This window comes from Mobula hypostoma, chromosome 3 (genome assembly GCF_963921235.1).
Source record: "Mobula hypostoma chromosome 3, sMobHyp1.1, whole genome shotgun sequence".
Lineage (NCBI taxonomy): Eukaryota > Metazoa > Chordata > Chondrichthyes > Myliobatiformes > Myliobatidae > Mobula > Mobula hypostoma.
The window spans coordinates 21,278,572-21,302,954 of record NC_086099.1 but is presented as its reverse complement, the minus strand read 5'-3'; the positions used below and the strand labels follow the sequence as shown (position 1 = coordinate 21,302,954).

The 24,383-nt window shown below is 39.0% G+C and overlaps 1 protein-coding gene across 9 annotated transcripts in view; it reads left to right on the top strand.

Moving 5' to 3' along the window:
* Nucleotides 1-6,081: 6,081 nt before the first annotated feature.
* Nucleotides 6,082-24,383, top strand: part of celf4 (CUGBP, Elav-like family member 4) — a 1,378,019-nt gene continuing 1,359,717 nt past the window's right edge. For all 9 annotated transcript variants that reach the window (XR_010017340.1, XM_063042779.1, XM_063042778.1 and 6 more), the window contains exons 1-2: nt 6,082-6,460; nt 8,540-8,622. Coding sequence is in view for 8 of the 9 variants with exons in the window: in XM_063042779.1 (XP_062898849.1) it covers nt 6,196-6,460; nt 8,540-8,622 (348 nt within the window). In the remaining variant the exon portion in view is untranslated. The remainder of the gene's footprint in view (nt 6,461-8,539; nt 8,623-24,383) is intronic.

The window sequence follows — 24,383 nt, the reverse complement described above, 5'->3', positions numbered from 1 at the left end:
ATTCCCCCTCAGCCTCAACTGCTCGAGGGTAAACAATCCAAGTTTGTCCAAACTTTCGTTATCGCACATGCCCTCTAATCCAGGCAGCATCCTGGCAGACCCTTTCTGCACCCTCTCTGAATCCTCCATATCCTTTCTATAAAGTGACAACTTGAACTGTATGGAAGATTTCAAATGCGGCATATCTAGAGTTTTATAAAGATGCAACATTACTTCCTGACATCTGAAATCAATACCTTGACTAACAGAGGCAGGCATGCATATGCCTTCTTAACCATCCTATCAAACTGCTGTAGCCACTTTCAGGGAGCTATAGACTTGGACCCCAAGGTCCGACTGCTCATCAACACTGATAAGGGTCCTGCCCTTAACAGTGTACTGTCTCTTTGCTTTTGCCTTACCAAGGTGCAACCATTCACATTTGGCTGGGTTAAACTTCATCTGACAATTCTCCATCTGGTGACTCACTGGCTTTCCAATGAGGAGGAGGTGATGACAGTCTTACTTGTTTTACAACAGATTATGCATAGTAGCCATTAAGAAAGAGAACAATTGTTTACTCTCAGTCCTTTAAGATAACTGGAAATATTTTTGAATCTTTAGTTTCATCATATTATATGACAATTTCCATCAGTTTGGATTAGCTGCTGATTAGAACAAATGATCTTACATTAATAAAATACGTTTCAAAAAGCCAGGATATCTCAAAGTGATACCTAGCCATCAAAGAAATTATTTTTCATGATGACACTGTTCTAGTAAAGAAAATGTTGCTACTGAATTGTCTTGTCAGGGTTCACCAGAAGGTCTGATTTTACAAGCAAAGGAATTGTTTTCTAATTGCTGGGTACTATCACTCTTTCTTCAAAAGTCACTACCTGAGGAGGGCAGGAGGACTTCTAACAATGCATTATCTTGAATTGTTAGTCTACATTACACAGTAGAAATATGCTTTGACATACAACTTTCTAACGTTGATATTTGAATACAATTATCGAGTCAAGATGGTTCAGTTGATAAAAATTTAGCTTTTAGTTCATGGAAAATATATTCAAACATCCTTTTGGGATCTGAATTTATAATCAAAACTTGTTGGGAATATCACTTACTTTCTATTATCCAGGTGAGGTTTAAAACTATGAGGACTACCTGTCAATTTTGATGGTTAGTTTGGACATCAAAGAGACCATATAAATGTTCAGTTAATTCTGTGGAACTTCTAAAATTCTCATCAAGACTCCTTCAGTTAGTATCACTTTAATCAACTTACTTGACCATCCATATTTTGGCATATCACTAATGCAATATTGGTAGTAACCTGTACAACAAATGAATGCAATTAATCACAAGACTCTTTTTATTTGATTAGACACTATACAGATAACAATTGCTGTTGGTTGTCATTCATTTATTGATCTTTTGGAAACTTGGCGTTGTTTTAATAACATCTTCAAATGCATTCAGTGTTGTTTGATGGAATCTTGGTATTTTACTCAGTAAAAAATTATACAATCAGATGTGGAAATGTCATAAAATAATTATATAATAGAATGTAGTCACTAATTTAAAAATGTCACATGGCATGCCCACGTGGAGATCCTTATTCAACAGTGAATTGCTAATTTTTGAAAAAATCATATAGAAAATCACATTTCATTACAGGGGAAGTGAAGGTAAATAAACACTTTGACTTTTCCTTATTTCATCTTCAATGGGAGGAATTTTTAAGCCAAATTGCTCTAACTCGACCAGATATGCATCATTTTGAAATGATTATAATGAACAATTGAAAAAGCAAAAGCTCAAAATCTGAGAGCAGGTCATTTACCTGCCTGTTTTGAATTGCAAAATATATGAAAGAAAAAATAATAGCCACTAATCAAGTCAGGCAATTTCAAATTTTGTCCTATTGCACCTGACAGTTCTAACAGATTGAATTCACTTGGTGAAAATTGTACATTTGTGATGTGGTATAACAGTCAATGTAGATCTTGTTATTTAGATTGTTAAAAATGTATTTGTTTTTTAACTATAATAAATCTGCCATATATATTGATCAATATTGCAACACTGAGGTTTTGGCAATTAATCATTGCATTGAAGTTCTAGGGAATATCAGAAATACTAAAAAGTTAATGTTATTTATACTTCTGTTAAAAGCAACTTGCCTAATAAAGGTTGAAGAATATATTTCAAGAATACAGTTCTAAACAAAGTCAGCTCGCAGCCAGTTCTTGATAACAGAAGAATATTCATATCAAAATGTTGATAGTATAATGATTTAAATATTATTTTTATAAAAATATATATAATTACTCATAAACCATGTTCAATTATAGAAAAATAAAAACAGGCAAACGTTTAATAAGAAAGTGCTGATAAACAAACTAACAGAAGAGCTGAAATCTTTTTTGCTAGCTACATATAAACATATTTCTTCTACGTCTTCAAGTTTATTTTTTTAATAGGGCACATCAGTTCTAAATATTAAGGATGATTTTATAATAATCATGGACTTCTAGATTGTGATTTACCCAAGTATCATTTACTATATATTGCATTATTTTACTTATTCCTTCTTTAATAAAACGACAAATAAATTAAGTCCTTCAACATTGTTGTCAGGATCAGATGACTGGAAAACGCTTCCGTCTTCAGTTCACTTACGTTTCAATACACAAACTGCAATTGTTTTCAGGTTGTTAAGCAATGCCACACACAAATCTTCATTCAAGAAGTTTTCAATTGAAGGTCAGGGCAGCGGGCTGTATATTCCAGTAATGCTTTCAATTTGTATCCAATGTTATTCAGTAAACACATGGAACTGTAAGTACCACTATTCTTCTTACTGTGTGTGGAGCATTGTAATGCTCACAAAGAAACTTTCCTATTGAATCGCATATGCAGAGTCACATATATCAAATTGATAGATATCAGCTGTAAACAGTCTAATCTGATGAATATTTTAATAAAAACGTATCTTTCGCCATGAATAGTAATAAACAGGAACGAGCAATCCTACTTTTTGGTGTCTAAACTCATTTTACAATTATCTGAATTTGCGTGGCTTTGCATGGTATATTCTCAGTGCCAATTCCTTAATCGCTCGGTTACCTTTCAATGTTAATTTTCCATGATCCTTAAAAAAACATGACTCTACAGCTTGCTGAAGATCAGAATACGCTCCGCTCATTATCATTGATTTACATGAACCTTCTCTGGATTTATAATCGTGCCGAAAGTAAAAAGGAAGACAAAAGAAGCTACATTCCTAACATATGTGATTTTGAGTTACAATCCTGGAGTTTACGAGTACAAAATAAAGCAATAGACTTTTACTGCTAATTCGCTTTCAGTTTCCTACGTTGAATTTAAAGTTTGTAATTACCGCAGCTTCTCTCTCGCCAAAAGCACACCGGCGAATTACAAAATAGCAATACTGTACACTCTAACAATTTACAACTGTCGAGCATTCTGGAGAACATTGCACCTTTAAAGACAGCGGCAACGCTATCATACTCGGTTCGCATTAGGTGGACCGTCTCATGTCAGGAAAGAGACTTGAACGCCGTTAGATCGAGTGAAAGACACACTTTCAAATGTCAACCCCGGTTCATTCAGCCTGTTTGGGTTGAACAAGATAAATTGTTGAGAATCTTCACACTGTTCCTTTAAAGTGTTTGGTTCTAAGATGTTTGGTCGACTGCAACTACTGTCTAATCGTTAATCATGAATGTGGAATTATACCTTTTGTTCGACTGTCCGGGAATAATTCAACATCAAAGCTATTTTAAACGGTTAAAGTCAAACGGCGCGCCAGACTCAAACAATGTGTGCAACCCAACACCTGCAAGGAAACACAATTTTTACCTCGATGCTTGCACCCAAAAGCTGCTATTTGTCATACAATTTAATATTTACTATATTAATACGATGTGGCGTGCTATCTCGGGTAAATGTATTGCCTTCTAATGGGTCGCTTTGGAAGACTTCTCCAGCATAGAAATAAAAGCTTAAGTCTGGTAGAGTGAAATATCACGGTAGCTCTCCAATCCTCTCTGAACTCTCGGTATTTCGGTCCATCAATGTGGGGATGGGGTTTCTCGGTCTCTTCTCTCCCCCCCCCCACCCCCCACCCACCTCCACTTGAACAGATTTGACGTCAAGAAACTCAGAAGAATCGCAGCTGTAATTGTTCTTAATAATTTGTGCGTGCCGTGCTGATCACAAAAGGAAGATAAAGTGTAGGAGACTGCGTTTCTTAGCAACCCATGTGTGCGCGCGAAATGGCAAAGTGATGACAGCTTTCATTCGAGTGGGTTTTATTTCAGCACCTTGGATAGAGACAGCGCCAGTCCAATTGTACCACAGCGTTCGGAGATTCACTGCTTTATAGAGAACTCGTGCAAAATGATCCTTCGATCCTTTCTCTTTTTTTTCTATTCTGTTATTTCGCAGTCTCCAAATGCAAATAGGATAGCGAGTGCTTATAGCTACAATATAACCTCCAGTTCAATCCGCCAGTAATGCTTTGAACTTGCACTTCAATCAGATTTCTAATTGCTAATATATTTATCATGAACTAGCCGATGCAGTTTTGTTTGAAGACAATCAATGTAGAAACAAGAAAAAGTGACTTTTCTAAACAAAAATGACCTTCAGGAAAAACTCCAAGAGTCCAATCTCTCTCGTCAATTTATGCCCAGAAATAACAATTCCTCAGAAAATAAATAAGTACAGTCAGTAAGTCCGGGTTTGGTTCATCCAACAATTGGGAGAGGGTATTTCAGAATATCACCAAACGCACTTCCAGATCAAAAGCTTTAACTTTGAACGTCACTGATTTAGAAATCTGCTTTGGTTGGATTTAATCTTGTATTTCTCAAAAAGCTTTGCATCCATTCGCTGAAGCGAACCCACAATGACAGCCTCTTTAATATTGCTAAGCAAAACATGGACTTAAAATTGTTGTTCACATTTGTCCAACCCGTCCCCTCCCTTACCTTTGAACCATAAAGTTTAAGCAATAAATATGTGTATGAAATATTAGAAATTACTATGATCATTAATAGTTATATATTGATATGTGATGTGATTTCCAGAAAGATTTTAACTTACAGGGACGGCATCTAATGAGTGGCATGGGACATTCAAAGCTATGTTTTTTGACATAAAGCTCAGAAAGCAGGTGTCAGGTGCCTTACAAATGCGTCCCTTCGCCTTCGATGCAAATACAAATTGGGGAAAGCAGGGAGCCCATGCACCCTCAATGAAGCAACCCTTTCCATAACTCCTCCACTTCACACTAGCTCCCCCCTCGGTTGTCCATACCCAGCCTTGGTTAAATAACTATGAGATATGTTTGATTTGAGTTGATCGATGGAGACAGATATCTCTGAAGCTTTCTGTGACAATGATGCGCGAAGAAGGCGCCAATATGTTATTTTTTAAAAAAAAAACGCAAGTTAATGACTTTACTATTCCCCTTCCTCGCCCCGTCCCAATATAACAAACTCAACCTAAGCGATCACTAATCATGTTGAAATAAAGTACTATCTTCGCCGATTTCTTATATTCATCAACTGATCTGATTGTTTCGCCACCCTCGCCAACAATTCCCCCCTCCCTCTAATAAAACAGCTCGCAGCTTTCAAAGGCTGGGACGGTTTCCCTTTGTTCCCGGATCGCACGCTTTCTAAGAATCAGTCCAGACTTCCTTACGCCGCCTTCAACTGAAAAAAGAAAATACAGTAAAATACAACATACAATAACCAGCCAGAAATCGGCAGAATATCACACGTATGCCACTAACACTTTCAAACACGCTCCTAATCTAGAAATGTATCTCAGCAGCAATCCCAACCGCAAATAATCGCTCAGAAATGAAATTATTGTTGTCAGAGCGGTTTTTGCTCTTCTTTATAATGTGTATTAAAGAGGGTAGGTATTTATTATTATATCAAGGAAGAAGCACAAAAAAATCGAACGTGCGCAAGCTGCCTTTTTATGGCTGGATTATTGGAAGGTACCACTATCTGGGGTTGTGGTGTAGCGGAACAGAGAGAGATATCGAGAGAGCGGGTAGGCTGCTTCATCCACCCCGGGTCTGCGCCGACCTTGAGCCGCTCCAGTCTGTTTAAACGGCGGAGTCAATGTAAAGGAAAGTTGCCTGACGTCACGCAGTGTGGGAGAAAGATGGCCACGTTAACGAACGGCGTGCAGCAGGCAGCAGACAGCCTCAACAACAACATCCAGATCAGCACAGCCAACGGGCCTATGAACGGACTCAGCCACGGCCAGAACAGCACCATCCCCATGAAGGACCACGACGCCATCAAACTTTTCATCGGCCAGATCCCCCGCAACCTGGAGGAGAAGGACCTCAAGCCCCTCTTTGAGGAATTTGGCAAGATCTACGAGCTCACGGTGCTGAAGGACCGCTTCACCGGCATGCACAAGGGTCTGTATACACCATAGTCTTTACTGTATCTAGAGAACAAGTTAGGGGTTTTCCAAAGTCGGCACAATCCGCGATTGCCTTTTGTGCTTCGATAGTGATGTTAATGTTAGCTCTGTCCAGTTTCTGTTGTGGTGCTGAAAGGATAGCCGGAATCGCAAGCCCGTTTTCTACTTTAAAAATAGCGTTTGCAAAGACGAGTGGTCTGCGATCTTAATGTTGAGAAAACCCAGAACCCATGGAGTGCCGAAGACTGAGATTCACTCTGCTTTCTCACTGTATACTTCAAACCCATTGACATAACTTGTGATTTCAGAGCTGTAGGCGAACTCCGGTTCCGCCAGCTTCCCTTTTTCATTTCTTCCCTCTCTCCGTTGCGTGTATGTGTTTAGATTTTATTTCTTGGCCGTAAAGACTCGGATGAGTTAGTAATACTTAGGGACGGCGCTGCTGGCTAGAGTTCACAGTTCGCACCGACAGTTTCGACAAAAGACAACTTTTTAGTTGTAATGATTTGGCGGCAGGGCTGTGCGTGGGAGAGAGCTGGGGGGGGGTGCAATTGCCTGGATTGAAACGAAATGAAGGAATTCATAAATGGGTTTAAACACGAGCTTCTCTCTCTCACTCACTCACTCACTCACTCACTCTATCTATCTATCTCCCCTCTCTCTATCTCAACACACACACACACACACACACACACACACACACACACACACACACACACACATTCACTCTCTCTCCCACACATACACACATGCACTCACCCATACAGAGAGTGAGAGTAAGTGTGTGTGTGTGTGTGTGTGTGAGTGAGAGAGAGAGAGAGACAGAGATAATAACTTGCAGGATTTGTAGCCGTGATTTAAAAAAAAGGCGAAATGACCCCGCTGCTGCCGCCGGGCGAGACGAGGAACAGCACACACAAGGGTGTGCAGGTGCACAGTGAATCTGCGTGTTGGAAAGAGGCGGTGTGGTGGGGGCGGGGGGTGGTGGTAAAAGTAAGATATGAAAAGGGCCTTGGGTTATCTGTAATTTAAAATGCAATATTTATGAGCTCAACGTCCGCATTCACAGGCGCGGATAAGACTGCATGCTATTTTCAATAACATGGATTGAAATTTCAATGATATGAGTGATGTGATTCCAAACCTTTAAGCCTTCAGATAATAATTATTTACTGATCATATTAAGATTGTCTATTGCCATTTTCTCCCAATTTAAGAACACTCAAAAAGTACATAGCATCCAATTTTTGTTCGCGTCTGCTTGGAATCTGAGACTTTGATTTATTTTTGTACCGTGCTGCCATTTTTAAATAATAAATTATGTATGCACGCACTGCAAATAAGCCAGGTCTGGGGGGGGGGTGAGAACCCTTTGTACGTTTCTTTCCCTCCAGTGTGCCTACTCTGTGCGCCTGGTTTGGAAGCGGCGGAGTTCGAAGTTGCCGGGGGTGTGTTCTGCATCAATAGTGACAACTCCTGTGGGTTAACTTCCACCGCCAGCCCACATATGGCACTGTGCAGACACCACCGACTTCTGATAATATAAAGATAACTGTCGCAGCCTTAGCTGTTAATGACGAGGGGCAGCGGAGACCGCCCCCACCCCACACACGCACACACAGAACTGTGCCCAGTTCACTCAAGTAGATATTACTTCAAACATAGACTTAAAAGAGTAAACACAACTAAAACTGTGTGCTATGTTAGATTTGGATTTTGTAGTATGTTAGCGTACATTTTGTATCATGACTCGAATGAGTTTTTGGAATTAAGAGCATTTTCTTTAATATAATTGTAATATCTACACAACGCCTAGTTTAAAGACTGTCCCTACAGGAGGGCATACATTTCGAAAACACATGGACTGACATATTTAAATAAAATTTGTGTTTAAATTACAAGTCGAAAGTATAAAAATAATTTAGTTTGACGCAATTTGATCCTGGCAGTTTGCACTAAGAAAATTGGATTGTTGGAACAATACTCACTGAGATCATTTTGAAGGTAGAAGTGACGGTAACGTTATATTGACGATTACTTTGTTATGTCCTTTTCCCTTTAATTAAATGATTAGGTTGTGCCTTCCTAACGTACTGTGCCAGGGAATCTGCTCTGAAGGCCCAGAGTGCGTTGCATGAACAGAAGACATTACCTGGGGTAAGTTCAAAAGATGTTTTCAAGTTTCCTTACCTTGTTGATGGATCGGAACTATTACCTTCCCTGTGCAGTGTTGGGCGCATCACCTCGGGCGGCTGTTTAGGTTTTTTTTCGTAATAAAACTTTAAAATGAAAGTCATTCATCGTAGTATTAGAAGCAGTGTAAATTATTTATTTTAACTTATCTGGGGATGTGAGCGCAGGGTCAAACTTTCAACCTGGTGCAGTTTTAAGAAAGGGAGAGAGAGAGAGAGAGAGAGAGAGAGAGAGGAGAGAGAGAGAGAGAGAGAGAGAGAGAGAGAGAGAGAGAGAGAGAGAGAGAGAGAGAGAGAGAGAGAGAGAGAGAGAGAGAGAGAGAGAGAGAGAGAGAGAGAGAGAGAGAGAGAGAGAGAGAGAGAGAGAGAGAGAGAGAGAGAGAGAGAGAGAGAGAGAGAGAGAGAGAGAGAGAGAGAGAGAGAGAGAGAGAGAGAAAGAAAGAAACGTGGCTTTATTGCTAAGAAGCGTTTTGGTGATTGTGTTGCGGACCCGTACCTTGTCCTCTGTGTCAAAGGCAGTGTGACGACAGCCGGTGTGGTATGTATTTAAATACAACGTGCAGATTGGTGGAGGTACCTGACATCTTTTCAAAGGAGGGGTACTCGGGTCCAGATGAGCAGCTTTAGACAATGAGCCATGTGGATGTAAACGGCGCTTGATATTTTCTTTGAAGGAGACGCGTGTGCTTCACTTTGACAGCCCCGGTTGGTTTCTGGATTTCGCTGAGGAAAAAGACTGTGGTGTGATTATGGACATTTTAAGATTGGATTTCAAGAGTCATTTATGCAATCAGCACTGATATCATCCTCTCATCGATTAATTTTGCTATTCGAAATACATATTTTATAACAAGGCTGACAAATTCAAGCAAGCGTGTTACCAGTACTGTTTGGGGCTGGAAGGCAAAACGGCCCATACATAGTTTGCAAGGATGAGCTGCGTTTGCTTATTGCAATATTTCTCCCTCTGCCCCTGTACCCTCACCCCAACCCGCCATTATGGAGATAAATGTAACCTCTGAATGTGTTTGAGTGCAGTCCGTAGCACCCCACTAAAGCCTATGATTCCTTTAGTCTATGTCATAGCCAGTCGCCTGTCACAAGGTGATCAATACACATATCGGTACGGATGGATGATGAGGTCTGGTGGTTGGTGCAGAATGATATGTATAAATTACAGTGTGTAAAACTGTATTAGGGTTATTCCCATCAGAATAACAAGGGGAGAATAAAACAAAATACAATTGGCGTTGAAGTTCTTAGATTAATACTATCCGCGTGCCACCTCTGATCCAATCAGTGTTTGCACTAATATTGCATTTATATATATATATATATATATATAATATAATCAGCATGGAGTCAGAGATTTATACTTGGTAGCTGGGAGTGTGAATCGTTATACATTCAATATGTAGCCACCTACTATCATGGGGCTGTGTGGCTTTTGTCAAGACTTATTATCATACAGAAGCCTTCAGCTTTCCCATGGCCCGCTTCATTCCCATTGTAGAGATGTATTTAAGTCAACAGCTGTCACCGCCTCGCAGAAGCCCTCCAAGTTAAAAAAATAAAGAGACCCTCCTTCGTATTTAAACTCCTCTTCGGATGTAATAGTCTGTTATTCTCAAATCTTCACAAACATAATCACATTTGAAGGGGGAGGGGAAGGAGGCGTTCGGCCACCGGGCCCTTCACTGTTACATTGTTAAGCTATATTACTAGTTTACACAGTAATTGGTGGGCATTAGGCACACATAATTAAGACCCAAATGACCGATCTTTACATGTGCATGCATGTGTGTAAAAAAAACTATACTGTCCTTTTGTGTACTTTCAGCTGTCATCTACTTTTACTGGCTCCCTAGTACACCAGAAATATAAACTGGCAGTGGGCTGTTTTTGCTAAAGATTAACTCTGGTACTTTGGACTGATCGGGATAATGTATCTGTTGGTAGATTCCCTTTTGCCCGGTTGTTTAACAAACTGCACTCAGAACCATTAGTGGTGTAACCTTATAGAGGTCAACAAATAACACTAAATGGCAAAAATAGATCAAATGAAAGACAAGAAAAAAGCAGTTGTTAAACCAACCAATCAGGAACTGTAGATTTTTTGGACTTATAGTGACATCATAAAATAAGAATGTGACTTCTAACTTAATTTCTGTAAATCAATTTCCTCACTGTCCAGCAATGACTGGCAGTTTTTAAAGTTAGGAAATTAATTTGCTCAGTAAAAAAAATAGCAACAAAAGAAATGCTGTATCATTAGACATGTACATGAGATATTGTTTCTGTGAATTTGGTGTATAAATGATGCAGGACACAAATGCTCATTGTAATGACCGTAACTTTTAGCTTCTTATTTTGACAAGTATGATACAAAATTTTTGAATCTTTTCTTAAGCACTTTGAATTTCTGTAAGAAATGTTTTGAGTGGATTTGCATTTAGACAATGCCTTTTTAAAACTTTTAATTATGTCAACACCATTTAATCTAAAAATGTCATGGTATTTTATAGGCAATAAGACCTTTTCCTTGTATAAAGGGGCTGTAAAAGTCACTGTATTACAGTAAGAGAGACAGAGCAAAAGGGATTGATGTCTGTCTGAGCTTTGTTGATCTGCTTGAGATGCTGAGGCATTGAGAAGAATTAGATTTTTTAAAGAAAAAATACAGCAAGAATATCCAATGGGAGGTGCAAGATGTGTGCAAGAAATGTGCGTGGGGATGATTACACATGTTGTTCCATCTGAGTCAGAGGGAACGAGCGAGCAAGCAAGCACTTACACTTCCTCATTATTGTCTATTGAATGGCTGAAGCTGAAAGTAATGAGATGGAGCTTAATAAGGAAATGCTTCCTTTCAGAGAATGAGAGTTGTGAGCCTGCTGTATCTGCCATGTCTCATTAACGGGCTGCTGCAGAGCACATGGCCTCGCACAATAATGAGAGTTTTGGGGGTGGGGGTTGGAAGTGAGCATGCTGCACTCCAGAGATATCTCTTTTGTGTTGCCAAGCATTTAAGTTCATTCCCGAGCAGACACCTGGCAAAGATATAAAAAAAAAGACAGCACAAAAAAGATGGATATTAGAAGACCAGGCAGTACAGCAGTGAAACATGTATCATGCTTGTTCTGAATTCTATGTCTTCAGCTTCTCACCCCTGTGATGACAGTTACTGAGATTTTAACATCTATCAATTCTTTTAAGTTTTCTAATCATTGATTATAATATGAGATGGCATGGTTTTGCATTGAGTGAAAAGTTCGGTCCAACCGAATAAAAAAACTAGCATGTGCTGTCTTGCTTTCTTCAATAAATGTATCCATTAAAATATAATACAGGACATACTTCTTTCTGACAAGTTGGTAATGTTGGAAAAAGTAGGAGGAAAGGGAAATGATAGTAATCATAATTGTTGGAAGGATGGTCTAATCAAGGGCACCAAGCCCACTCCTGCTGGTGCAATATCAGTACCCAGTATTGGAAAACAGTGCAACTAAGATATCTGAATCAAAGTGGAAACAGGGATTTATCCCTCAGTTTGGCTTCTTTGGAAAGTTTGTGATCCAACGGGATTAGCTTGCTCTGATTGAATAGTCTTTACAGTTCCCCCAAATACAAAGGCCAGCTTAATGTCTTAAAAGTATTGCAGGAAAGAAGGCTTATATTGGCTTTATTTTTGGTGTCAAATGAATATCAGAGTAAAAAATTAGCATATAAAATATTTCAATGTAACATGCATACGTCTGAAACATGATATTTTTGCATTTTCTGTATTCATTAATTCACAAGGTGCAACTACCATTTTTAATGAGGAGGCATAAATATAAGTGCAAACAGCAATGTTAAGGGTAATATTCCTACATATGATAAGTGATGACTTTGGGATTCAGGATAAAACAACATATCTTGATTATCATTTGCTTTGACACTGATTATATCCATCTGCCTAAGCCTCTATAATAAAAAAAGTGAGGAATTACTAACAATGGATAAAACAAAATTTGTCATGGCACTAACAGCAAAAATATGAAAATATATGTTAAAATTAAATTACTGGTGAAACCATGTAAATGAAAGGAAGGAACATATAACTTAGTAACAAAAGTTAGTCTATATAATGATGAAAGAAGTTAAGTGGATTTGAATGATCACATTAAAACTGTAATGAATGAGTAAATGGGTTTGTTTTGTCAATGTAACAAATGATATAAGTTTTTATTGTATGTGTGCCAAAGTAATAAGGGTAATAGTTTATAACTATCTGCATGGATGCATCCAAATGATTTTACACTTGGTATACTTCTTAACAGACATTTTTATTTTACATCAGATCTCTAAAAAATAAGTTGTTGACTATGCATAGTCTGATGTAAATTTATTGAGAGACAACATATACTTTAATAGCAGCCAATTTTTTTTTGGAGAAACTTGCACTTATTGGACAACAATGCTAAGAAAAATGCTATTTCCACAAAATTTCCATTATTTTTTCTTCTTTTCCTTCATTTTATATGCTGTATACCCTGAAGTTTAAAACAGAACAATCTTATGCTCTGATTAATTGTGTTTTATCACTGTTAATTCCGTCCAAATAGAATATCTAATGATACAGGAGATTGCAGATGATGTAATCTGGAGCAAATTGCTGGAGAGACTTGGCTGGTCGAGCAGCATCTGTGGAGGCAAAGGGATGGTTAACAATTTGGGTCAAGATCTTGCATCAGGACTGAGAGTGCAGTCGGGGTGGTGATGGTAGAGACAGCGTGTGTAAAGAGGTGAAAGGGGTAGATCAATCAGGGGCAGGCAAATGATAGGTGGATCCAGGTGACGAGGGTTGATGGGCAAATAAGTCTGGGTGGGGGAATGGCAAGGGGTGAAGCTGGGAACAGTAACCAGTTGGTAACAGGTAGAAATAGATAAGGAGAAAGATTAAACAAGGGGCAATGAAGCTAAGTGGTGGGGGGGAGGGGAGGGCGAAGGTAGGGACGGGGTCAGGAAGGGGACAAGGGGAGTTGTAAGCAGGTTTAGTTGCTGGAAACTGAAAAGTAAGGAGTGGGATATGGGAAGAGGAGAAGAAGATCCAATGAGTTAAGTGTGTGGGTGACAAGCATGTCGGAAAGGAAAACAAAAGTAGGCAATTGAGGTGTGAAGGCTGGGTTTAGGAGTATATGGGTGAATCAGAAGGGGAGAAAAAGAAGGTTGCACAGGCTATCTGAAATTGAAAAATGCATTGTGCACTCATGCAAAACTCATCAATCACCTTTCACTACGAGTTCCAACCTTGTCCTCAAATTGTCTTAGTTAATTTCTAACACCACTCACGCTTTATGGAATCTCAGAGTCAAACTATCCTTTGACATGTACTACCAACACACTGACTCCCATAGTTATCTTGACTACACCTCCTCCCACCCATTGTTTCTGCTTTCCTCATGAACCACTCCATCGTTGACTCTGTGGATCGCTCAAAGTTAGTGTAAAATTCATTCTCAAAATATGAACGTGTTAACATTACCACATGGAGATTCATTTTCTTGCAGTTATTTACAGGAAAAAAAGAAATACAGAACAATATATTAAAAAAAACTATACCTAACCAAAGAATGACAAGTAAGCAATGCACAAATCCTATTGACCCATCTCTCCCTGTCTCCCCCACAACCACTACCTAAGGACATGATCAACCCTTCCAGAAGAGGCACAGTTTTACTCGCACTTCCTCCAGCCTAACCTACCACATTCAGTGCTCTCAATGTGGCTTCCTGTTAACCAGTGAGACCTGTTACAGACAAGGTGACCATTTTGTGGAATCCCAATGCTCTGTCTGCATTAGCCATCTTGAGCACTCGGTTCCTAGCCATTTCCATTCCCCTTCTCATTCCCACCCCATCCTGTCTGCTCTCAGTCCTCTTCACTGCCAGAATGAAACTAAACACAAAGCAGATGAACAATCCCTCATATTCCACCAAGACAGTCTACAATCCAAGTGATTGAACATCATATTTTCCATTGTCAGGTAAAAGCAAACTTTGTGCTCTTTTCTCACTCCTTCTGAGCCAACTATTTTCCAACATCAATCTCACTCACCTCCCGTCCCCCATCTGCCTATGTGTCCTATACTCTTCCCAAATGGTTCAATCTGTCCATTATCCCTCTGTGATCTGGTCCCACTTATAAATTTCCTTACCTATCAAATTCCAGCATTTACAGCATCCACCTATTACCTTCCAGCCACTTTCTACCCCCAACCTCCGACATGGCTCCATCTGCCTCTTTTATTTTCTTTCACATTTTGTCTATATCACCCACTGGTCAATGTTCCCACCTGCATCCTTCCTGCTCCCCCATCCAGCTCCATCTCCCCGTCACCCCCTCCTCACCATCTACTAGCCCCTGTCTCACCCACACCTCTCACTGCTTTACTCTGGTTATTTCTCCTTTTCACTCTTGGTCCTGAAGTAGGATCTTTATCCAAAATGTCAGCTATTTCTTTGCCTCCCTGGATGCTACTTGACCCATTGAGTTCCTCCAGCAATTTGCTCCAGATTGCAGAATCTACGGTCTCTTCTATCTTTGACATCAAGTATTCTATATAATCGGAAGTAACAGTCAAGCAACATATAGTAGAACAGAGGAAACACAATTAATCAAGCAATCTTGTGAATACTTCATTAAATAATTTTAAAATTCAGGGGATGTTGACCTGAAAAGTCAACTATCCTTTTAGCTATACATTTGCTACCTGATCTGCTGTTTTCCTCCAGAAGTTTGTATTTTTTTGTTTTCTCTGGAATACTTGATAAGTCCAGATTTATCTGCAGAATGGTAACTTTCTATGTTTGCTGTCTGAAAGTTTCTTCCCACATTCTGAGCAATGCTTCATGATAAATACTGATATTTCTTGGAAATGTAAGTTAACTTATGGTATTCTTTAAATTAGTTCACTAAGTTCCCTCTGCAAGTTTGTTTTCCCTATTATCATACCATACACAAAATATCTTTTTTCTCTATTTTTTTCCTATTGAAGTAAATGATTTCAAATTTCTCGCATTACCACTTCTTCTCCTCCTTCTGTCATGCTCACACTTTAGTTTCTCATTGTATCATACACAAATACATTTGCATTTCAATTTATCCTTACATCTTCACCTTAATAGGTAAGTAGTTGAGAGTCCAGGACTGTGCTGAACAGATACCACCTATCTATTCACTGAGCACATTCAGTTTCGATTCCTTGCGCTGATCCAAATCAGCACTAAGTTCCGTACCATTCCATGAGCCATTATTTTAATTTTCTTAATGATTTAATTAATAGATTTATTCACAATTTGCCATACTGCAACTCATATATCAATATGATAAAGTTTCACACATTTACTTCTGATAGCCCTTCCAAATAATTCACCTAATTGATCTCTCAGTGTGACCTGACTGATAAGCCCTCAAAGGATTTGTCAAATTGTGTTCAGTTCTGGTCATCTCGTTATAGGAAGGATACGGAAGCTTTAGAGAGGGTGCAGAGGAGATTTACCAGGCTGCTACCTGGATTATGAAACTAGGTTGAGTAAGCTAAGGCTTTTCTATTTGGAGCAAAGGAGGATGAGAGAGAGGTGTACAAGCTGATAAGAGGCATAGATAGAATGGATTGCCAGACACTATTTCCCATTGTGAAAATGGCTAATACAAGTGGACATAATTTTAAGGTGATTTAATGAAAATATAGGCATGATGGGAAAGGTAAGTTCTTTAGACAGAGAGTGGTGAGTGCATGGAATACGCAGCCAGGGGTGGTGGTAGAGGCAGAGACATTAGGGCCATTTAAGAAACTCTTAGCAAGACACATAGATGGTAGGAAAATGGAGGTATATGTAGGAGGGAAGTGTTAGATTGATTTTAGAATCGGCTAAAATGTCAGCACTACATCATGAGTGAAGGGTCCATAATGTGCTGTAATGTTCTATGTTCTATGCTCTAAATAGCACTTCCATACTCTTTACCTGATGTTGGCATTCCGTATGACATATCTTTCTAAATGCCACTTACAGAATCTGTGTGAGTAACCTCGTACATGAACAATCTGTTGCCTTTCATAAAACCTAACCAGTAACCTATCAAAGCAACAACTATAATAAGCCTGTTTTGAACCACAATGTTTTCCGTAGCAGGTCTCTTACCCAAAGGATTGTTCCTCCCAGTGTAACAGGTTCCTGAAACATTAATAGAATATGATATGAAAAATAAGTTAGTAAACACTTTGTATAATAGACACATAGCTCCCCAGGATCTTGGCAACCTAATGTCACCTCAGTGTAATATGAGCTGTGGTTTTACAAGCAACTCTGCTGACTATATCTTTGGAAGCTCTTTTATAAATATGTAATTATTGTATCCTTGTATGTGGGAGTAGCTTGTTTTTAAGATTGTTAGATCTAACTCCATTGATCTGCAGCAACCTATAAAAATCTATCCTGGTCTTCCTTTAGCCGGAATAATGCTGAACCCAGCAAAAATAACAGCAGACTGGAATATTACAGTGAAGGGACAACATCATTCATGTCTTCCATTGACGTAAATTATGAGCAGATAAACATAAATATGTTAAAACTAAAGCATTGCTTTAGAATTCCTTAATATCCATAAGCATTATTGTCATGCACGAGAGAAGGTTTCCAGTTATTAACCAGTGAAAGCTTAGGATCAGAGCAAGTACCACATTTAGCATTGATATGTACTGATGTGGAATATTGGAAAGAAAGGTTGAAGTAATATAGTCTTAACACTGCCTTGTAATACCAGGGAGTTGACTCTGTTCTGAACTTTGGGCATAGAAACTATTAAACATGATTATGTCCTCACATACTCCTCAGAATCATGTTCTCACCTTCTCCACTTATTCCTTGATCTCCTTGGTATTAACAAATATATCCACCTCCACATTGAATCGACGAATTACTTGACTCCATTACCTTTTGTATTGGACAATTCCACAGGTTGAACACTATCTAGGTGAAGAAATTTGATCTTAAGTAGCATACCCCTCATCATATCAAGCCAGGATGCTGCCTGGATTAGAAAGCATGTCTTAAGATGGTAGACTGAGCAAGCTAGAGCTTTTCTCTTTAGAGAGAAGAAGAGATAAAATAGACAGCCAGAGACTTTTTACCGTGGTGGAAATAGATGATACAAGTGGCATAACATTAAAGTGTATGGAGGAAAGTACAGGGGGATGTCAGGGTGGTAGATGCTAGGGCGATGCTGGAGGTAGATACATCAAGGACATTTAAGAGACTTTTAGAGAGGCACATGGATAAAAGGAAAATGCAAGGGTATGTGGGAGAGGAGGGTTAGACTGATCATAGAGTAAGTTAAAGCGTTGGCAAAACTTTGTGGGCTGAAGGGACTGAACTGTGCTGTATTGTTCTATTCTCTAAGCCCTTTTCAGACAGAATCTTTCAGATCAAGGATCAACTTTATTCGACATATACATTTACACGTGTTGGGAATTTGCTGGGGTGTGTTTCGTGCCATGAAACAAAAGGAACAACAACATTCTACAATTACACAAATAAAGGATTATATAAGAAATAAACTTAGAGGTTAAAGTGCGGAAGTGGAAGAAAATGTCCATTAATACAGAAACACCAGCAGGTATTCACAATATAGGCAGGATTATAAACAGTCTAATGTGTTTATAGTGCAGTGACTGAGATAAAATGTAGATAGATAGATTAGCTCTGTTTACCAAGCCATCAAATTAGCAAGGAGAAGAAAAATACATGGGACATTACATTTTAAGAAGGGACCATTCAGAGCAATTAGCTTTGAAGTTTCTTTGGAACTGTAACTTTCATGGTCGCTGCTACTTTTTAGTCTTGAAATGCTTAGCTGGCTTCTTCAATTTGCCATGTGGCTTCTCAGCAGCTGACAGGAAAGGGGGATATTTTGAAACATGGTACCACCACTTCAACGTGATAATAAGGTCACCCGAAAAGAAGAAAGGGTTTTCCTTAAATAGTAATTCTCCATTGTCTAGATTTCCAACCCTCCTTTATATACTAAATGCAAATAAACCCCTGGAGTACAGGATGTGCTTTGCAGCTTTCAAAATATTTTTAGCCACTGCATGTGTAGAAAATGCTGAGTAAATTTTTAATGAGGAACAGGACCAAGTAACACTTAAAGAGCTGTCTGGAGTTTCCCAGCTGGGCTGCTTCTCGATTTTTTTCTCTAAAGATTGCTTTTAAAAAGTGCTCTGCTCTTGAAAGAGTTAAATTTACACAGCTGTACTGGAGATAACACTAAAATGAAGGGAAGAGAGAAATGACTGAAAAGGATGGATACAAATAATGGATCCTGTTTCATGTAAACATACACAATAGCAGGTGCAGGGAATATGAACTGCTGTGTCAGAGAAACGAATTGTGACTTGTCAGTAATGACATACTCCATCTTCTGTGAGTGTAGGCAATGCCACCTGTTACATAAGGTTGCTTGCACAGTCCGTTATTTCCAAGCAGGAGAGCATTGGATTGTCAAGCCCATGAAGTAAGGTGCCTAGAATCAAAGCCTTCGGCATTCATTTCTGCCTAAACCATCACCGGAACAGTAGTTTCGGCTGGAGCTCCTCCTGGCACAGGAAACAATGCACACGCCCTGACCTCCGGGACACAGATTCGTGATTCTAATTACTGACAAGGATCAAGCGGCCCAAGTGGGCTGTTCAAAGCTGTGAATTCTTTGTGTTTCGATGAAATTGTGCAGATGTAATTGTAAGACTTTTTGGATATGAGTAAAAGGACTACTCCACTTCCCCATCTCAGCAACGAAGGGAAAGATAGCTGTAGATGGGGGAGAGTCCCAATTTAAAGAAAATCTTGATGTTAATTTTTACGGTTAGGATCAGGGAGAGGAAACACGGCCACCCTGTAGGGGAAACATGACTTTAATTAAACTTTAAATTCTATTCTCTGATCTGAGAATACGAATGATTGCAAAATCTCAGTGCATTGGTGAAGGGAAGCTGTTTAAACAAAGGTTTAAAAAATGTCACTTTTCCTGGTGAGAGACATGGACTATAATTAATGACTTAAATAGCATAACCTTTGACCTGAAGTCTCATGGATAAAGGGCACATAGAGATGAATGAGATTACTAGTGTAACTCAGCAGGGGCGTTGTGTTCATGGACTTGTTTAAAATAAGAATGTGGAGCCTTGGTGGTTTTCTAGTGCAAGCATGCTTTTTTGTTCTTCTGCACTGAGAAGAATAAGGTACTAATGTAATGCAAATTCTATAAAATTTTTTGAAATAGTCTCCTTAAATGAATGTTGTTATTAACAGAGTACCAGGAAAGCAGAGTGCACTGAAGTATAACATTACATTCTAGATTAGACTCTTAAAAAGCGTCTCTGTTCTAATACCATCTTTAAACCTAATATGTACTTTCTGTAATCAAATCTGCGAGCAGCAATTCCAATTATAATACGCTCATTTTATTTGCCACTCTGTGTGTGTGTGTGTGTGTGTGTGTGTGTCTGCGTGCACACACACACACACACACACACACACACACACACGCACACACATATACAAATCCTGGTATCTGCTGCGTGAAGAGTTTTACATGGAAACACTCTTAAAGTAGATGTATTATTATTGTTAGTCTTAACACAATATTTTACATTTTTGTTGCCAAAATGTAAACCAGAAAACTGCAGATGCTGAAAATCTGAATTAAAGACAGAGAATACTAGAAATTATCAGCAAGAGAGGAGCATCTATTAAAAAAGGACCGGTCTTAGCACTTCAGGTTGAAGACCATTGCCTGTTATTAAATCCGCCTCGATCTCCATAGGTGCTGCCCAGCGTTCTTAATACTATTGCTTACTGTGCTTTAAAAAACAAATAATAAGACCTTAAAATGTATAGTAGGAGCAGAATTAGGCCATTTGGCCCATTGAGTCTGCTCCACCATTTCATCATGGCTGATCCATTTCCTCTCTCAGCCCCACTCTTCTGCCTTCTCCCCATATCCCTTCATGCCCTGACCAGTCAAGAACCTATCAACTTCTGCCTTAAATTTATCCAATGACATGGCCTCCACAGTCATCTGTGGCAACAAATTCCATAAATTTACCACTCTCTGGCTGAAGAATTTCTTCCTCATAAAGAGTTTTTTTCATGTCCATTCTAAATGGACATCCCTCTATTCTGAGGCAGTGTCCCCTGGTCTTAGACTTTCCTCCCATAGGAAACATCCTCTCCACGTCCACTCTGTCAAGGCCTTTCAACATTCAATAGGTTTCATTGAAATTCCCCCGTCACCATTCTTCTGAATTGCAGTGAGTACTGGTCTAGAGTCATCAAACACTCTTCATATGATAAGCTGTTCAATCCTGCAATCATTTTTGTGAACCTCCTTTGAAGCCTCCCCAATGTCAGCACATCCTTCCTTAAATAAGGGACCTAAAACTGCTCACAATATTCCAAATGTGGCCTCACCAGTGCCTTATAAAGCCTCAGCATTACATCCATGCTTTTATATTCTAGTCCTCTCGAAATGAATGCTAACATTTTATTTGCCTTCCTCAACACTGACTCAACCTGCAAATTAACCTTTAAGCAATCCTGCACAAGTACCCTTGCACTTCAGATTTTTGAATTTTCTCTCCATTTAGAAAACATTCCATGCTTTTATTTCTTCAACCAAGGTGTGTGACCAAAGACTTCCTAACACTGTATTCCATCTGCCACTTCTTCGAATTTGTCCTTCTGTAGCCTTTCCGCTTCTTCAAACCTACCAGTTCCTCTGCCTATCTTCATAATACTACTGTTTACATGATCAAAGGATAACTTATTGTTCTTTATAAAACAAATATTGTTTATTCGGCTGTGAATCTAGTTATCTGTAATTTTAAAGCCAAGCCCATTTGGTTAATTGTAAGCGTTTGAATTCCATGTATTTAGAATTGGCTCTTTGTCTCATCACATGGTGTGCTACAGTCCTGCTCTCTGTTATATGAAAACTGCAGCAAAGAGAACAGTTCTCCTTGGGCAATTCTACTCTGGGCAATGCTTTACAGCGCTAGCAATCACCAACTGGGGTGCAATTCCTGCTGTTGTCTGTAAAGAGATTGTACTTTCTTCCCATGACTGTGTGGGTTTACTCCAGGTGCTGGACAATCCAAATACAGTAGATACAGTTTTATTTATTAGTGGTGGGCCTGCCCTCTTGGTACCAGAGGCATAGCAACATGTGTAGGCTGTCCTTAGCACAATCCACAGTTTGTGTTGGTCTTTGACGCAAATGACACATTTCACTGTAGTGTTCAAGATTCAAGTATGTTCTATGATGTACAAGGGGTAGAGAATTATTGAAATAATTACCACATGCATAGAATACCTATGATGCTGTGATACTGTGGTAAACCATATATATATATATGTTGTAACTGGGTTACCTGTCTGGACACGCCCCTCTGCTGACTGCTCCTGTGGCTCCTCCCACAGTGACCCCTGAATAAAGGCGATTGTGCCATTGTTCCTCCCTCAGTCCAGGGGCAGATACTCAGCATTGTGGAGGCTACATTTTACTGCTGGTAGTAAAAGCCTTTCAGTATTTACTCTACTCCCAGTCTTTTGGAGTTATTGATAGTGCATCAGATACATCCTAGGATGCGCTTGGACACATCAACAGTGACGTTACCTGGGTCATCGGTTGTTTCTGGTCTTTCAGTATCAGACATCCTCACTCAGGCAACCCAGCCAGGGTTGATCAGCCCGGCTTGTGACCCAGCAGCATTGGTCCACGGGTCACACCTCTTGATCCGTAACCTTCAGAATCAACAGCCTTTGTAACTGGTTCTAGGCTTGTGAACACATATGCTCTATTCTCAAGTGTAGGACCCATTTAAAATATTTATTCATTAGAAATTATCATTTCAAAATATGATAGGATTTTGTTCATTTTTTTATGCATTTCTATCTCTATGGCGATAGTTAGTGATAGTGTCTCCAGCACGAATCACTGGTAAATGTATGGAATAGAAAATAGTTTATGTACTGGGACATATAGGCCAATTGTAGTGTTGTTACTACCAGTAAATCAAGATCTACCAGCCCAAGATCAAGGTCTTCAGAACACCATGGGTACTACCCAGTTTTCTGGTGAACTAAATATCACCTGTAAAGCCCACTTAGACAAGATTGTTTAACTCATTTCCAGTATATAAGTGGGAAAAAGAATGAAATCATTGTTATTTTCTTAAAATAATTACTGATCCAATGTAACACAGTAAAAACATGATACAGAACATAATGATATAAAAAAACACAATTAATATAAATACATAATATAGCTTATTTACATTGATTGTATGTACATAAAGTGAGACTAGGTACAGGAGTGTCTGTAGGTAAGGTGACTCTGACCAAGAAATGATAAAGTAGTGGTTGTGGGGTGGGTTAATGGGTGGTGGTGTTGAACAGCCTTACTGCTTTGAGAAATTAACTGTTTTTGCGTCTGGTCATCCTAATGTAGATGTTACATTGGGAGTGGGTCAAACAGATGGTGAGCAAGGTTGGTGGGATCCTTCATTGATATTGCTGGCCTTTTTCTGGCACCTTGCTGTACATATGTCCTTGATGGCAGGTAGGCAGGTGCTGGTGACGCATTGGGCAGCTTTGACTACCCATTGTAGAGCCTTCCTGTCTACCACAGTGCAGTTTCTGTATCATGCGGTGATACAGCATGCTAGGATGCTCTCTACTTCACATCTGTAGAAGGCTACAAGAAATTATATACATAGTCTAGCCTCCTCAGAAAGTAGAGGCATCGTAGGTCTTTGTTCTACTGAGAATGCCTGCAAGAAAATGAATCCCAGGGGAGCATCTGGTGACATATATTTATTTTGAAGTAAATATGATCAAAGGCAATATCAAAATAAATTTATTATCAAAATACGTATGTGTCACTACATACTACTTTGAGATTAATATTTCTTGCAAGCATCTACAGGAAAGCAAAGATATACAATCGAATTTATTTTAAAGAACTATACATAAACAAAGACTCACAAACAACTATCTGCAAAAGAAGACAAAATGAGCAAATAAAAAATTAATAATTGACACTGAGAACATGAGTGCTTGAAAGTGCGTCTGTAGGTACAGAGTTTACATTTGAATCACTTTAACTGAAACAGAACTTTATAAAGAGAATTGAAGTACATAATACTGAGGTAAATGACCATATCCACTGTCAGGACTCAGAGTTCATTTAGGAGCAACTTCCCAATAAGAATGCATTTTCAGTAGACTTCTTGCCTCCAAGCAAGAATACACTTTACAACTCTCTTGTGCTGTTGGATATTCATCAGAGTCTAATATATATTTTTTTACCATTGGCACCATTCCCATGTTTTCTGGGTTTTGCAATCACTATGTGTTGTGCAAAAGGCCATCATTTGATATTCATTAATTCATACTGAAGTACACAGCAGTGCTTGCCCACATGCAAATTATATGATAATGTGACTCTTGGCATACATTAGTCTCTCAGACCTAATCTTCCCATTTGAACCAGAGAAGATCAAGGGGTTCTACAACTGTTTCATGAGGCCTATCTGCCTTTTTTTATATTATGCCACTATTATTCAAAATACAAACTTATCGAGTGGTTGAATAATCTAAGTAATGAGCTGTATGGACATGTGGT